The 18,042-nt window shown below is 35.9% G+C and overlaps 1 protein-coding gene across 4 annotated transcripts in view; it reads left to right on the top strand.

Moving 5' to 3' along the window:
* LOC106867789 (nuclear pore complex protein Nup98-Nup96) overlaps positions 1–18,042 on the top strand; it is a 114,383-nt gene that overhangs the window by 30,334 nt on the left and 66,007 nt on the right. For all 4 annotated transcript variants that reach the window (XM_052973670.1, XM_052973671.1, XM_052973668.1 and 1 more), the window contains exons 4-7: positions 1,573–1,701; positions 3,153–3,269; positions 5,645–5,725; positions 13,166–13,317. In XM_052973670.1, coding sequence (XP_052829630.1) covers positions 1,573–1,701; positions 3,153–3,269; positions 5,645–5,725; positions 13,166–13,317 — 479 coding nt within the window. The remainder of the gene's footprint in view (positions 1–1,572; positions 1,702–3,152; positions 3,270–5,644; positions 5,726–13,165; positions 13,318–18,042) is intronic.

Genomic DNA, 18,042 nt, shown 5'->3' with positions numbered 1-18,042 from the left:
GGCACATAAAAGACACCATTTCGAGCGTGGCCGTTTTCGTGCGGGTGACACGTAAAAGCACCCACTACACTCTCTGAGTGGTTGGCGTTAGGAAGGGCATCCAGCTGTAGAAACTCTGCCAAATCAGACTGGAGCCTGGTGTTGCCATCCGGTTTCACCAGTCCTCAGTCAAATCGTCCAACCTAATACCCGAACATCTGCCACAAACAAAAACTAACTTGCTAGTTAACCTGCCTTTGATGTTGCTGCACCTCTTATGTGTCCATAGCTTGCACCGGGTACATCTAGCATGGAAAGCGGACGTTAAACGATGATGATGATGATGATGATGATATACCATAAAAACCCATGATTTGCACACCTGTGTAATTTACGCAGGTGATTTTCAGGATAAAATTTGTTAAAAAAAGCTTCTACTCATGTAAAATTTGTACCCAAAAGTTTTCAGAATTGCTGATATAGCCAGGGGAAAAAGGTTTTCAATTTAGTTGTATTTAGCATAATTTTACTTATGATTAGATTTTATTAAATAAAAATATTTTCTGTTTAACAGGTATCACATTGAAAGCTATTAAATTCCAAAGTGTTTGTGTTGTTTGTCATAAACTTTATTTTACATTTCTTGCCCACAAGTGATTATGTCCGATCTTTAGCATACGGCTGTATGTCTTCTCAAATTATGATAACAGGAATAGTTGTTAAGAATTACCAACAAAAATAAAGCTGATAAATATGCACAAGTATTGCAAATTAAGTTTAATTATCAATAAACATCAGCTTGGATGACACTTTACTCAACCAACAGAGGAAGTGACTGATCAAACTGATTATGTAAACAGAATTCTTTTCTGCCTTTTCTTATTGGAACCTTTGATATGGAATATCAAAATTTTAATCTCTTTCACACTTATAAAATATCAAGCAAACTTTAAAATTTGTCATTATTGTTATTCTCAGTATGAGCAAAACTTATGAATTGTTACTGTGAAGGAGACATTCAATATGTGCTCCATTGCGATAGGTAGAAACTCCAAACAAAGTAAAATATGGCCTGGACTGTGCTTACCAGTATGAATGTCAAACTTCAAAAACTAGTTAACCATTTAATGGTTTTAGTTAATTTATTCAGAAAAAGTAAGCATTATACCGTCCAGCATAAATAAAAGTCAATTTCATTATGCGTATTTAAGCTATTATTTGTTCTGTAAAAACCTATTCTGGCATTAAATGAGTCAACTTCCGGTACAAATTCTTACATTTTGTATGTCTTTTTAAAAAAAAAAAAAAAAAACAAACAAAAATCCAAAAAAAATTCTGGAAATGATCTACTCATGTAGTTTACGCACCCCCTAAAGTTTATTTTATTTTTGCAAGAAAAGTGTGTAAATTACATGGGTTTTTATGGTAGTTCCTCAGCTCCTATTGAAACATTTGCAAAATGACCATTTTGAAATAACTTGATTTTATTGCCATCCTGTAAGATATGTTAATTATGGGTAGGGCTTTTTTGTTACATATGAATTCTTTATTAAATTCCTGTTATTTTTACTTGTAATTTTTCTTTTAAAACAGATTTTGGTGCACCAACTGCCTTTAATACACAAAATACATCAAGTAGCTTGTTTGGCTCACCTGCAACCACAACATCTGGAGGATTGTTTGGACAACCTGCAACGTTTGGTCAGCAAAGCACTGGCTTTTGTATGTCATTTTTTTGTACACTCATACATATTTTTTTATCATTTATGTTCATGCTTTTTTCTTTTTACACCTGTCTCACTCTCATCTTGAAAGTATTTTATTTATTTTGTTTATTATTTTTTTTCTTTACTAAAATAAATTTTTTGGTGAAACTAGGATTACAGACCTAGATTTTGCTGATGACAGTTATTCTTACTGAACCTCTGGATGTCTTAAGGAGTGCTCTTCTTTCACTGAGTGAAGAAGTGGAACCTCTTGACCTCAGTCTGTTGGGTCAAGATGAAGATCTAGTTCTTCATTGGCTTCTTCTTGGAGGACTTCACCTCGTCTGTTTTTGTTGTGAGTGAGAATTGCGAAATTGTTGCTGCTTCACATATCTCAGCAGTGTGATAGATAGTGGCATTAGCTTTGAGCCTGAAGTCATGAAAAAACTTAGATGAGCTGATGCAATTGTGGGCTAATTGGACAAGGGTGTTTGATGATGCCAATATCTGTACAGGAGGACAAAGGTTTGGGTCTTTGAGTCTCTGATCTGCTCTGTCCTGCTTTATAGTTTTGATACTTGGACACTGTCCAGGACCCTTAGAAACTCCTTTGGTACCAGGATGCTTCACAGGATTATGGGTTACCATTGGTTGGATTTCATAGATAACTAACGACTCTTCTTTGAAACTGGGATGCATTCTGTTACTTATATGATTCAGGAGCAGCAGTTCAGATTGTTTGGCTATGTTACTTGATATTTTTTGAGTTAGACCCTGCTTACTATGTTTTCTTCAAGGATCCAGCTGGTTAACAGCTCATGTTAGTCAACCACATGCCACTTGGTCATGACAGTTGAGGAGGTATCTAGTGAAGGTGGGGACTAACTGGGACTCTGAGCGATGGATTGCCCTGTAGGATATGGGAATATACCGATAAATGGTGAATATAGCCATGCACTCTAATTGGCACATGCCCCACACTGGACCTGAAAATAAATTGTTTTGCTTGAAATAACAGTAAGAAAAAAATTATGTAAATTGTAAGCCACTGTTATTAAAAACAGATGTTTAATTCTTTGGCATTTAAACTAGCCACATTAGCCCAAATATTTTACCTGCTTTTTGTTCAAAGTGGCCATATTCAGCCTCTCACACCTACCCAACAAGGTTATACTAAAAATAAGCAATCACATTATCAAAACCTCAAAGCTATGAGATAATGCATGATTAATTCAAACCAGCATTACATTTGACAGAATAATTTGAATACTAATGGGGTTAAGTTTGTTTAGAACTATATTTTGTTTGCAAAATGGCTTGTGAAGGAATTATGCTTTTTTAAAGCTTTCAAATTATTCTATTGTAGTGTTTAAATGAATTTTTCTTTTGAGCATTTTATTTAAAATTCCTGTAAAGTGTTGTAAATAAACAGTTGAATTATCTTTTACTGTTTTGTATTTCTTTTAGCATTTAGCAATACACCGAGTACATCTGGAGGTTTGTTTGGACAGCAGCCAGCTAGTAGTTTGTTTTCTCAACCAGCTAGCAATGCATTCAGTACTAAGACACCAATTTCATCTTTTGGTAAGTGCAGCCCATATTCTTTTACTTGCTTGGTTTATATTTAATTTATTTAAGTATGTTTCAAATTAAATATATTATGTCTAACTTACAAACAGTAAACTCATTGGATAATAAAATAATAGTTCTTTTAATTTTAAGTTCCTGTAGTGCTTTCTCTGTGTAGTGCTTTTCCAGTTCTGTTAGAAAATTGAGATTTTCCATGCTGGCATGGGTTGGAAGGTTTGGCTGAAAACTGGTAAGCCAGTTACTGACCTGATTCAGCAATGTTTCTACAGCTGGGTGCTCTTCCTAATGCCAACCACTCCATGGGTATAGTGGGTGTTTTTTTACATGTCACTGGTGCAGGTGCCATTGACCCGACACCAGCATTGGCCTTATTTGGCTTGACAGGTTTGCACAAGCACAGTATATTGTCAAAGGTCTCGGTCACCTGTCACTACCTCCATGAGGCCCAACACTTGAACAATGCTTTTTACATGGTAGTCAGACGGTACTGGTATCGGCCATGACTATGATTTAACTTGGCTCAACAGGTCTTCACAAGCACAGCATATTGCTTGAAGGGTGCTTTTTATGTGTTAGTTACGTGACACTAACATCAGCCATGACTACAATCTCACTTGGCTTGACAGGTCTTCTCAAGCATGGCATATTGCCAAAGGTCTCGGTCACTTGCCATTGCCTGTGTGAGGCCCAACGTCCGAAGACTGCGCTTTACCACCTCATCCCATGTCTTCCTGGGTCTACCTCTTCCTCAGGTTCCCTTCACCATTAGAGTGCAACACTTCTTCATACAGCTGGCTATCTGATACTGTTCTCTGCTACTACCACACTTCCAGTCCTGTTTCTTTTCTCTAATGGCCCTGTCAACTACATTGTTCCACCACCATGTCACCTTAGGTTGAGAGGGGACTTTGTACCAGCCACAGATCTGTCTATTCAAAAGATCCTTAAGCTTCCAGACCTTGCTTTTCAACACTGGTTGTCTTCTGAGCAGCCATTTAGCCCTGATCCTGAAGTCACTAACAACTAACTTATGTTGTGGGGTGCATTCTTCACCTGGGAAAGTTTTGATATTTATAAACAGCCACCTTTCCTGTTTCCTGGTGAGAATATAGTCAATCTGACTAGTGTGCCCACCAGACCGGTAGGTGAACAGGTGACTGGCAGCTTTCCTGGAGTATTGCAGATCTGATAATTTGCATCTCAGAACTCCAGCAGCCTGGTTCCCTCCCAATGGGTAGAAACTCTGAAAAGCTAGTATAACTTTTCATGCATTCAATTGATCTTGCATTTTCCTTCACCATTGCAAATGCTTCATTTGTTGCAGCATGTACAAGTTTATTCAGCAAGACACCAATTCCACCAAATCCAACATCTTTTCTTTCACAATTATTTCAGAAGAAACAATGAATAAATACTTCCTCTAATGGGTTGTCTTTTCTGTCAGTTGATTTGTGTATCACTCAAATGAATGCAAGGGAATTTAAAAAATCATTTTGCATTTTGCTTGTAATATCAGCCCTGGTCTAAGGGATATGTCTCTGTAGTTGAGGTTTTCTGTAATATGGATCTAAGTCAGTAACAACATCACCTACATTCTTTTTAATAAATTACTAGGTCAGAGACTCCTTCAGGAAGTAAGATAATATAAATTATTGAATTGAGTTGAAGTAATTGAATTTGCTGGCCTTATGCCAAAATTTGAGACCAATATTATTGTTAGCAGATAATGTGACAATGGCTATTGTGAAAAGAGAAATGTGACAGTGGCCATTGTGAAAAGAAAAGTGTGACAAATAGTGAAAGATAAAAAAAGGAAGAGACATCAAATGTATTTTCCTATATGTTGTCACCTTCAAGTATGTGTAACACACCGTAGCCTTCTTTGAAAGAGAATGTTGAAAGTAGCATTCCACATGCAAATGACATGTATCTACCTCCTTACAACTTGAATAGGAATCATGGTGAGAAAGTCAGAGTGTACAAAACTAAAATAGAAGGGGCAGAAATTAAAAAAAATTCATTTCAATTTTATATTTGAGTTTATTCAAAATAGTTGAATTTATAGACCCCCATAAAAGTAAGAAAAGCTGTTCTCATAGTATCCAATGAGTAATCATAAAATTGAATTTTTTTCTGATTCTACCTTTATATTAACTGTGATAAGAAAAAAACGAAAAAAAAAAATCTCCATAGTGTGTTTAATACATTCCAGCATTCACTTCAAACACTTGTTCTTACTACAGTGCATACTCTCATATCACCAAATTAAAAAGAATATCCCTGCTTTATCAAATTCATGAATTGTTTATTATTTTCAAATAAGTCTTTTTTTTTTCCCTTATATCTTAGCAATATTCATATTTTTACAGCCTTTGGAACAAATACAGCAAATACAAATCTCTTTAACAGAAACCAAACACCTGCCACCATATTTGGTCAATCCAGCAACAGTAAGTTCTTTTGTTTTAAATTTAAATTATTTTTGTGTGCAATTATGTTTATATATGTATATGTATGCATGTTTTATGCAATTCAAGTGTAGATTTCTATAGATTTGCCAAACTTATCAAATATATGTAAAAACTTTTACCACTTGTAAGAGTAGGTTTTGTTCAGAATATGTTAAAGTTTGATAGACAAGTAGCTTGCTTTCTTTAGTACATACAAAGGCATAAAACCAACAATAGGATATCAAAGAAACAAATAGAAAACCAAAGTTTTAGATTTTGCTTGATGCATTGGCATAGTTAAAAGAGCATTAACGTAAAGAATATGCTAGGTGTATTTTATAGGAAAAAAGATTAATGTATCTGGTTATCAATCAATGGTTATGGTAGGCAGATAAATTAATTACAATGTTAGAATGTCTACATAATTTGAGTGAATGAGTGTCGGGGATGGTATTCATAATAATTTTAGTGATTTAAGAGTATTCAGTTCAGATGTAGAAAGTACTGTATTGCATTAGTATGCAGAACTTATATTGCTATAATTTCAGTCTGTTGAGGGTTACCACATTAACTTTCTTGTTACCAAAGACCTATGACCCTAGACACAAAACCCTTACTGAGGCCTGTCAGCTGAAGCCAGTTAAGGCTAGACTTGCAATGAACAGTGTCACTAGTTCCTGAAGTTGCCAAAACAATACTTGTTTCATCATGGTGTAATGATCATAATTTTTAGGACTTATCTTTCAATTTTAGAGGTGAAACATTTTCATTATTACATATATGCTTTTACAATGAGTTTAATTTAAGAACATCGAGTATCTTACTTTTGGATGTATACATAATGTTAGAATAAATTCAGTAGATGAGCTTTATTTTCTGAACTAAGTATAATCCACACATATGCAGTTGCATTTACTACTAAATGCATTATTAGTATTTACAAACATCCAGAAAGGTTACCAGTTCCACACTAGGATAATGAGTTGTTGAGCAGAAATTTGAGTCCTTAAGTCTAAAATAATGAATCCATCAAGCTCCCTTCCACCTGACTTTTAGTACAATAGCAATATATATGTGTTTAATTTACGGATGTTCGTGTGTGCATCTGAGATTGGAAATTTTTCCTCATTGTTTAATTTGTCTAATCAGTGAAACTATTGCTAAAATCCCTTAAAAGCTGTGAATTCAGAGTGTTCTGTGTGTGTGTTAGTATGAGTATATTAATGTATACATGTATATCATTGTCTTAATTTGATCTGTTTCTCCACATTGTCATGGATTAAGTAAAAGTTGTTGAAGTAAATGTACTATGGCTGGATGCTATTCCATTGCCAATCTGTGACTGTTTTTCAAATAAGATATTTTCATTCCATGAGTGCATGCATATCAAAGCTATTAAAATTAAGAGATTTTGTTTACCAGAGAATGTGAGCAGCTCATGGTGTTAAAGATTTGTGGAACATGCATGTCTATGCATGTGCACATACAACAGCATTCACTATAGTTTCTACCAACCATTTCCACTTAGAAATTGGCCAGCCCATGGCCATAATAGCAGATTATAGTTGACAACAAATTTTTTGGGCATCTTTATTTCTTGATGATTGTTAGTGGAGCTTTAAATTTCAGTTGAAGTTCATCATTATCCAAATTCTTTTTTGTCAAATTAATAACTGACTATATGATGCTTGTGTTAGAACTGTAATGCTGCATGGTAGTGGAAGATGAGCCTTGGATGCTGTTGTAACATGTGTCCTTGTCGTCGCTTTTGTATCATAGCGCTGTATACCACTTTTATAATGTGGACTTATAACTGGGGGATATATGATACTGCGAAATGGGGTAGACCAACTGATTCCACTTAATGTGTTCCCAAATACTCTGTCTACAGATGTAACCAAAACAACTCTCAATGAACTATAACATTTCTCAACAATTTCCTGCTGTTCCATGAACTCACGAACAACACCTTTTGTCTTTCTGCGATTTCTCATCTCTCGCTATCAGTCAAGCACACTGTTACTTGTATGAGTTCGGCCAGTCCATTCTCACAAGGGGTGTCATGATACTTGCCATAACATCTCCCCTTTTGAGATTTGACTTCTGTAAGAAATGCAACGTTTATTTAATTAAATTTTTTTCATTATCACCTCTCCCTTTTTTGAGATTTTTATTTCCTCAGAAGTTTTGATACTTCTTTTGCTTTAGTCACTCTGTTAGTTTACGTTTTCTATTGCCGATCCGTCTAGGTTCAATCTCGGTATGTCTAGTCTTCAACTGGTTCAAATATCTTTTGTGCTCTCCTACCTGACCTTTTATTATGTACATCATACTGCCTTTTTTTTTTTTTTTGTCACTATACCATCCTCCCAACCTTATCTTCCATTCTTATAGATTTTGAACTGAACTTTATCTCCCACATTAAAATATTTTGTTGTGCTTCTTGCGTTTTCCTTATAAGTTTTTTTGTAGGTAACAATTTATCAAAAATTGATTTTATCTTCTGGGCAAGCATTAGCTGTGTGGGTGACTTACCTGTTAGGTGTTACCCTGTAAACTCTTAATTGAGTTAGTGCTGCATCATTCTCTAATTCATTTCCTGGTTTTTTTCAGTGCTCACTTAAATGTGTCTATAAACCTTTCTGTTTGCTCAGGTGGTATGGTAGAGTAGAGATGTGATTGTTTGCATACCTCTTGCAGAAATTTTTTAATTTGTACCCCGCAAACTACGGTGTCCAGGACACTGTATCATGCTAAAAGTTTGTGAAGGAACCTTATCGTTACCTTTGAGTTTGGTTGATTGCATTTACATATCTCTGGTATAGCTGTCTACTATGATCAGATAATACAGGCCATTTACCAGTCCAGCAAGATCAATATGTAGCCTGACCTGTGGACTGTCTGTCTTAGGCCATGGTTTCACTGATAGTGCCTTTGCTGTGAGAGCACAACCTATGCAGGATTTCAGTTGTTCAATATCACGGTTCATAGTAGGCCAATACATGTAACTTTTCATTACTGATTTCATTCTTAAAATCTCTAGGTGTCCTATATGAAATTCACTTAATACACGCTTTTATAGTGTGGCTGGCACTACAACTCTTCGTGTGTACATCAACATGCTATCACAGAGAAAAATGGTTCACATGTGTTATGTGTATTTTTTTTTTTTTTTAACTTTCAATGTTTCTTTGATCTCTGTAATGAATTTGTTATTCTCTGATTTTAATCTTATTACTTGAACAGTTACTGGCAGTTCCCGAATGACGTTACACAAAATTTTTTTATTTCATTTTGTGCTCACAACCTGACAATCATGGTATCTTTGAATAGTTCCATATTTTTTGGAATTAACCTTGATAAACAATCTGCATAGCCTAACCTCTTGGATGGTATATACTCTATCTTAAAGTCATAATTCAACAATGTCATACCCAGCATTGTAACCTATTTGCTGTATGGGAAGGAATTACATACTTCTCTTTCCTTACAATTTATAAAATTGGTTTCCACTTCTTTTTCCCTTCAATTCTTTATTGTTATTTACTTACCTCTCTCCGTATTTTTCCTTACCATTTATAAAAAGCGTTAACACGTACCTCCTTGTGATAGAGTAAACTTTCATTTAATCAAAATATCATTGACCTGAAGAGTAGCCTGCGGTATTCATCTCACTTGGATATTTACCACTTCTGAGGTTCTGCTTGCTATGAAACATATGTAGTCCTGATGTTATGTACTCCATTCCTTAACCTTCTCTCCTTCCAGCCTTCCAATGCTCCCACCATTCCTCCTGCATCTAACTCATCCATTCCCTCCTCACTTCAGTCTGTTGTTACCATTCCTCCAGATCTTTCTTTCTCTGAGGTGGAGCGCTCTCTTCTCAGTAAGGGTCTCTGCTTTGTCCTCCTCACTCCATCCAGTAACGAATTTCAGACCCGTGCTAATATTCATAGCTTTGTGTGCTGTGTCAAGCTATATGCACTATTCCACAATAGTCCACCTGCATCTAATGAAGGGGATTGCATCACCAACCTAAGCTGCTGCCCCTCCCACGTCCACGACACTGACCATGCTCTCCATCTCTTTAACTCTTTCCCCTTCCCTTCTGGCTCCTATAAACTTCTCTTCACTCTTGATATCAAGAGTTTATATATGGTGATCCCACCCAACGAAGGACTTCTTGCACTTAAACACTTTCTGAACCTTCAACCCAACCCCCAACCTGACACCTTTACACTTCTTCATCTGGCCGAACTTGTTCTCTCCTTCAACTGCTTCTTGTTCACAGGTGATTTTTACCAACAAGTCTTGGGAGTGGCCATGGGAACGAGAATGGGCCCCCAACTATGCGAACCTATTTGTTGGCTATGTTGAAACCCAAATATTCTCACAATTCACTCGTCCCACTCCTGAACTATACTATCGTTATATTGATGACTTTATCAGTGTGACCTCACTCTCCTGCAAACAATTAGACTCCTTCCGTGCCTTTGTCCCATCCTTCCATCCTGCCCTTGAATTCTCCTGCACTATTTCTAACACTTCTGTTGCATTTCTCAACATTTCTGTAGCATACATCACCCGGCTCTTATTACCTTCATCCACTACAAACACACCAACTCACAATCCTACCTTAACTTCTCCTCCTCCCACCCTCCCTAACACCAAGCTCTCCATTCACTACTCCCAATTCCTCCATCTGCGCAGGGTCTGCAATAACTATCATAACTTTGAGACTCAATCTCAACTCATTGCTCGTCACTTCATCCTTCGTGGATATTCCCTCACCACTATCCACACAGCCCTTGCCAGGGCACACTCTGTGAATCGTACCTCTGTTTTCTCTCCCAGCACCTGCCCTGCCGTTGTCCATCTGTTTCCCCTCACTTACCACCCTTCCCCTGCCCCTCTAGTGCACTATTCTCTGAGCCTTCTGGCGACTCCAGTCTGACCCCTCCACCTCACATCTTCCCAAACTTATCACTTCCTTCCTTCAAATGAACCCTCAACCTGCATGACCTCCTGGTTCACAGTTTCTTCCCTGACCCCCACCTCCCACCTTGGCTCGTTCACCTCCTCCTGCCCACGCTGTCATACTTGCCTCTACCTCTCCAACACCACCATCCTCATAGGCATCCATCATCATCTCTATCAGATCACCGACTCCTTTACTTGCACTTCTAGCAACGTCGTTTACTGCATCTCCTCTTTCTACCCTTCTCTGTACATTGGTTAAACGGAACACTGTTTAGCTGACTGGTTCGCAGAGCTCCTCTGAGACATCAGACTTGGCAGTGACACCCCGGTCTCACGCCATTTCCGTTCTACCAGTCATTCACTATTGTACCTGTCTGTATTTGGACTGTTTTGCACAGGGCCATCTGGACTCCCACCATTGCTGTGAACAGGAATTAACCTTCTCTCTTTGCTCCTTTGGGCTTAATTCCCCTCCTCTCTTCATCTGAGACTTACTGCCTCTCTCTTCACTCCTACCCACCTTCTCTCTTCAGTGATACCACTCCTGTGTGAGAAATTCTTCACCCTCTTCCAAGACAAATACGCCTTAAACCAAAAATCAGTCTTGAATTGCTGCACGCATGCTTTCAAGTATAGGATAATCAACCAAAAAATTCCATATGGACAGCAAAAAAAATTGGTTTTTGAATTTGCTAAATTCGCTCAAATCAACCAACATTTATCATATATCACTTTGCATAGCTTATTTCAGCTCATTTTATTTTTATTTCACCAACAAACAGACCCTCCAAAAAACCTTTGACTATCTATAAACTATCTGACTCTTCAGTATTTTTAAATGTATTTCTCTGCCAACTACACTGAATTTTATATATGGTCTTTTGCCTACTGAATCTTTTAACGATAATTTTAAATGTATGCTCAGGAAGAAGACCCATTGTTCATCCATTGTCCATGCATTTTTTTTAGAGATATCCAAAGTTCTCATTATTATTAATATTAATTTATTTATACTGTCTCTTATCTAATACTGGAAATGATTTCTGTTCCATTGTTCTATTGTTGTGTATACCTTGTCTTAAAGAACACATAGTCAAACTTGCAAGGGTGAAACTTATTTACACTCATATTATGTAGAATAATTTCAATTTTATAACTCTTATAAGTTTATAATCTTTATTTTAATTTCATTTTTTAAACTTAAATAACTTACAGATTTTCTCTTCTAAATTGCAAGCTTTATTCATTAACGAAATGTATAATTTATTTGCTTGCTTTTATATATTCAACTCACCAAGTTCATACCAGTGTATATATAAATGTTGTGTATATGTATGTGCATGTACATAAATGTGTACATGTATGTATCTATTTGTACACAAAAGACGAAGACAGGTATATGAACAACTAGCAGATGTATTAGTTTGACACTTGGGAATGTGAAAATGTCTTTTACGTTTCAAGCCTATGCTCTTCAAAAGAAAGGAATAAGAGAAAATAAGCAGAGAGAAATAAGAAAATCTTGCGGATTTAGTGGTAAAGCATGGTGACTGATTAGAAAAGGTTGAAAGAAGGGGAGATAAAAGTATTGGTCATCCCAAAACGAAGGTGCGCATGTGTGTGTATGTGAGAATGTGTAAGTGTGTGTGTGGGTAGGAGCTAGTGACCTTGACGTGTGTGGGTGCATGTGTAAGTGTGTACGTCTGTAATGTCAATTTTCCTGGCTGTTAGGTCTTGATGGCCTTTTGTAACTACCCCAGCAAGTTAGTATAGTACTCTTCATTGATAGTGTGGCCATTTTGAAGATAGTCAGTTAATACTATGGTTGCTACATTAGGGCATAATGAAACACTCTTTCTTTTACATTTGTATATCATATATTCATACTGAAATACAGGAATTGACCTAAAAGAGTCTTTCACATTGGCTTGACCTTTCGGTTTTCATTGAGACCATCTATGTTAGTTTAGCTAGTGAGAAACTATTTTGCAGTGGGTACATTGAGATTACTTAAGGCCGTACGATGAATCAAGTTTTCATTGTGCATTGAATTTATTGATATTTCTATGTCGTTTATAAGGTTGGGTGCATTAGGTATGTGTTACTGTAAACAAGAGCAAGAACCATTATATCCCAACAATATACTGTTCACTTCAATTATACATCTTTTTACTTAACTAATACCAGAACTTTCAAGCACACTACTTTCTGCATCTCTGGCACTCTGTCCACTTAGGATTTAGTCTAATGCAATGTTTAAGGTTAGTTTTTCTTCTTTTTGTTACTGAAGTTAGCTACTAATATGATGTAAAAATTATTGAATTTGTAATTGCTTGTTTCTTTTTCCCTTATGTCCAAGTTAAATGTTTTCTAAGCATTAATTTAGATATCTGAAGTAAAACACAGCAGCATTTTCTAAAATTTTGTATGATTAATGATTTATTTTCTGTTAATTCTCAGTGTTTGGAGGCTCCACAGCTACTGGTACAAGTACCAAATTTCAACCACCAGTTGGTCAGGATACAATGGTTAAAGGCGGGATAACAAATAATATCAACACACGCCATCAATGTATATCTGCTATGAAGGAGTATGAAGATAAATGTTTAGAGGTGTGTATATTTTGTAAAATGTTAATAACCTTTCAGGTGCCAGTTTTTCATGTTTTGTGTGTGTAGTGTTGCAGGTGGGTAGAATCTGAATATTTTAACTGTTTATATTCTTTTCATGATTAACTTAATATTAAGCATGAAAAATAGGAAATAAATTTGAAAACTAAAGCTAAGAGTTAGCTTTGAAGCAGAATATCTTAATACTCAGTAATTTGTATGAATGTAGCTATAGTTAGTTTGCATTTTAAAATATGGAGTTAAGTAACTATTTTCTGGATTCTTGCAGTTTATGGCATTTACAAAGTCTACAATATATTTACGCTTTTATACTCTCTTTCTTCATGGCCAGTATATAAAAAGTATATATACCCGCATCATTGTTTCAGTGAATTTACGTCATTGTTAGCATTTACTAATTTTTCACAACAGTGTCGAGTCAGACAGGTTGAATCTTACAATTGTTTTCCCATACATCCTTTGATGCACCAGGACATAATATCATTGATGTTTCCTAGGGCCTGTCCAACCCATGCTAGCATGGAAGGCGGACGTTAAACGATGATGATGATGATGATTAAGTGCTTTGTGTCTTTCAGCATCAGACATCCTCACCCAAGCAATCCAGCCATGTTTGATTAAGCAACAATTTGTGTTCAGTTATCACTAATCCTGCTTGCATTGCTCCGTATATGGCTCACACTTCTTGATCCACAGCCATCTTGAGGCAACATCTAGTGCCTCCACAGTCAACCTGATGGCTTTCTGCTTATTGCCACCTGTGATGCTAAGCATGTTGTAAGGTCTGCAGGACTGACCTGCAAACCCCCCTTGCCTCCTATTTTGATGTGATTACATCTTACTTGCTGCCCATTGTTTTGGCAAATCTCCACTAGGTCAGTATGCTTCCTCCTCTTACAATTCTTAGCCGCCTCAATGAAGTGGTACAAAGAAATTTAACTGCTTGGTATTTAGTGATGTGAAAGTAGTAGTAGTAGTAATAATAATGTAAGAAAGGTATCAGTCCATCTTTTCTCCAGATATGTTAATTGATTTCCTTTAATTTTGTTTTCTCAAGAGTATTTTCCAATCTTAATGCTTCTCTATCTCAAATATCACTCACCCGTGCTGGTAGCATGTAAAAAGCACCATTCGAGTGTAGTGTAGTCGATGCCAGTGCTGGCATTGACTATGGTGGCATGTAAAAGCACCCACTACATGCTGGCGGCATGTAAAAAGCGCCCACTACACTCTTGGAGTGGCTGGCGTTAGGAAGGGCATCCAGATGTAGAAACCCTGCCAAATCAGATTGAAACCCAGTGCAGCCTCCTGGCTGGCCAGTCTTCAGTCAAACTGTCCAACGATGATGATGATGAAAGTATATAAGTTTTAAGGTATTTATTGTTAAGTAATGAAATCTCTTCCTTTTCTGTGCTATTTAGGTAAGTTAGGTTTGTAATTTCATTATTGTTTTACATGTTTTTTTCATACTGGGACATGGGTCTGTTCCAGCATATTATCTGTTGCAGTCCTTTGGCATCTGATAAATATCACATAGAGACATGCACGCACGCACACGCACACACACACACACACACACACACACACACACACAATAAATGATAACTCAAAGAATACTACCCATTTTTTTGTTGTGTATGTCATGCTTTTTCTTTTTTCAGGCTCTCTATGGTTGGATGCCATTCATATTGGCAATTGCTGTATAGTGGGCATTTTATTATGTCAGTGGCACTAGAGATTATCTAGCAGTAGGAAAGAGTTCTCTATTTTGTTGTTCCCTTGTTAGAATACTCTTTTCATAGCTGCATGACCTTCCTTATACTAATTCAAAGCTGAAGTAATGTCTTCTTGAACGACAATACAATGACTTTAGCAAGGCTTGAACTACCTCTTTGTACCTTAAACTCACAACTATTTTCTAGTACTTGAAAAAGGGAAATAGTTTGTAGGATCAACAGATTGTTTGTACATGTATTACAGATTTCTCTTCATAATTTACCAGTCCTCACTTCTTAGTTTAATTCCTATTGTACTTTCTCTATATAACTCTATCAGTCCTGTTAAAAATAGAGATTTTAAAGAAGTTCAGTTGGTCCTGTATGAAAAGTACAAATGCTTGAATTGGGATTTAAAAATTAGCTGATACAATATAATGATCATTGCCATACACCATAAATTTGTTTTTTTTTAAACCTTGTCTTGTCACTTTCGCATGCTCATATACACAGGTATTTTTACATATGCTTCCAAGATATTGATTTCCAGTTTCTGAGTTGAATTTGAACTCCACTTGGTCTCTGTAACTTGGAAACTGCACAACTATTAAAGAAAGCATTCCAAGATGTGCCTTCATTTCCTCCATTCAAAGGTTTTGTAAGGCCCACTAAATTTATGTTATATTTTACAATAATTATGTTCCCCTCATAAATGTGCTAGTATGCAGAGAGATCCAGTAAATGAATGTTTTAGTTTTCTTTCTTTCAAACCTTAGCATTGACTAATGAAAGCACCAGATCAATATCAACTATATGATAATTCTACTTCTGCTCAACTCACTTCTGAGTTGATAAATCATGACATGACTTAGCTGGTATATATGCATGATCCTAAGATCTTACTAATTATTTCCTCCAGGTTCTCTTTCTCTTATTAAATCACTAGCAGTAAAGCCCGTAATTGATCGGATAATTACTTTTACTGTTTCTCGGGAGCCACATTTAAAGTATTATTATAATATATAATTTACTCCTCCTGTATGTGTGTATTTTTATAAGAGAAAAATATGTAATAATTGAAGTAGAAAAAAATCAGTTTCATACATGAACTTGTGCTTGTTCATTATATAATAAGTGAGTTGTATGTGTTATTTTATTTATCAATACACTAATGGCAATTATATGATACAGTTAATTTAAAAAGGTAATTTACTCATTCTTGAATGTAATGATAGTAATAGTAAATTAAGGTATTGAAGTATTCATGTGACATTAAGAGTGAATATTTCTTTTGTTCCCACACATGATGCTCCTTCATAAAGTTGGCCATATGAAAAGCATGGTTGTTCAGGTAGCAATCCAGCAACTTTTAGTGGGATAGGAAACTGTAACCGCTTAAATTGGAATGGGACATTAGATGGTATAACTGGTATGCAAGGAATGAAAACAGTCTCACCTTTATCACAACCAGTGAGAATATTTGCCTTGATGCACTCTGTCATTAGTTTGTGCACAATTAATCTTGTACCATTGCATAATTTGGGTTGAGACAAATTATGTAAAAGCGTAATAGGAGTCCATTTTTTCAGCTGAAGACCATGAGGAGTGGTACCTGGTTGTTCTAGTGAGTTCTAAATTTTGATGGGGATAGTTAACAATATCCTGATCATCAACAAACCTGTCAACTGAGTTATAAGTGAATATTTCTCCTGGAAGTTTATTCACTAGCTTATTATTAATGCAATGTCCAGTAACATGTTTTTCGAGCCAGGATAGCTCACTCACAGATCCAATCTGTATTGTTGTAATTATGAAGAAGATTAGGAAAGATTTCATCCACCAAATAAATCATCAATGGAATCAGTTGAATTACATATTGGATTGAATGTAAGAAACTGTTCTTTATCAATTGGAACTCTTCACCAAGTTTCAAAAGCTGTTCTGCAAATAGTTCAGCTGATTGGTCCCTTGAAAGCCTTGATCTCATATAATAATTGAAGTAGGAAAAAAAAAGATCAATTTCATATTTGTTTATTATATGATTATAATAAGTGAGTTGTATGTGTTATTTTATTTATCAATACAGCAATGGCAATTATATAATACACTTCATTTAAATAGATAATTTACTCATTCTTGAATTTAATAATAGTAATGGCAAATTAAGCTATTGAAATATTCATGCTGCATTAAGTGTGAATATTTCTTTATGAACAATGTTTTATTTTGGGGTGCATAAGCAAAAAAAAAAATTGCATTTGCTTCCACATGTGATGCTCATACATAAAATCAGCCATGTGAAAAGCGTGATTGTTCAAGTTGCAATCCATCAACTTTTAGTGTTTGGCCCTGACTTTTATTAATGCTGTGATGGCAAAAGAAAGTGGAATAGGAAACTGTAACTGCTTAATTGGAATGGGACATTAGCTGGTATAACTGGTATGCGAGGAATGAAAACAGTATCATCTTTACCACAACCAGTGAGAATATTTGCCTTGATGCACTCCGTCATTAGTTTGTGCACAATTAATCTTGTACCATTGCATAATTTGGGTTGAGACAAATTATGCAATAGCATAATAGGAATCCCTTTTTGTCAGATGAAGACAATGAGCTGTACCTGGTTGTTCTAGTGAGTTCAAAAATTCGACGGGGGTAGTTAACAATATCCTGATCAGCAACACTGTCAATTGAGTTATAAGTGAATACTTCTGGAAGTTTATTCAGTAGCTATGTACTGCAATATTTTTTGGGAGCCAGGATAATTGACAGAATCAGTTGAATTACATATAGGATTGAATGTAAGAAATTAGGCAGTAGCATAATAGCTTGCCCTGAACCATTTAGTTTCATTTTGGTGCACAAACAAACAGACAGAATCTCCCTTTTATATATATAGATATAGAAAAAGCATAATAGCTTCTCCTGGACCATTTAGTTTCATTTTGGTGGACGAACAAACAAACAAGCAGACAGAATCTCTCCCTTATAT

Source organism: Octopus bimaculoides, chromosome 16, assembly GCF_001194135.2.
Source record: "Octopus bimaculoides isolate UCB-OBI-ISO-001 chromosome 16, ASM119413v2, whole genome shotgun sequence".
In the NCBI taxonomy this organism is placed as follows: Eukaryota; Metazoa; Mollusca; class Cephalopoda; order Octopoda; family Octopodidae; genus Octopus; species Octopus bimaculoides.
The sequence above is the reverse complement of the archived record's forward strand: the minus strand, read 5'-3'. Positions and strand labels throughout refer to the sequence as shown.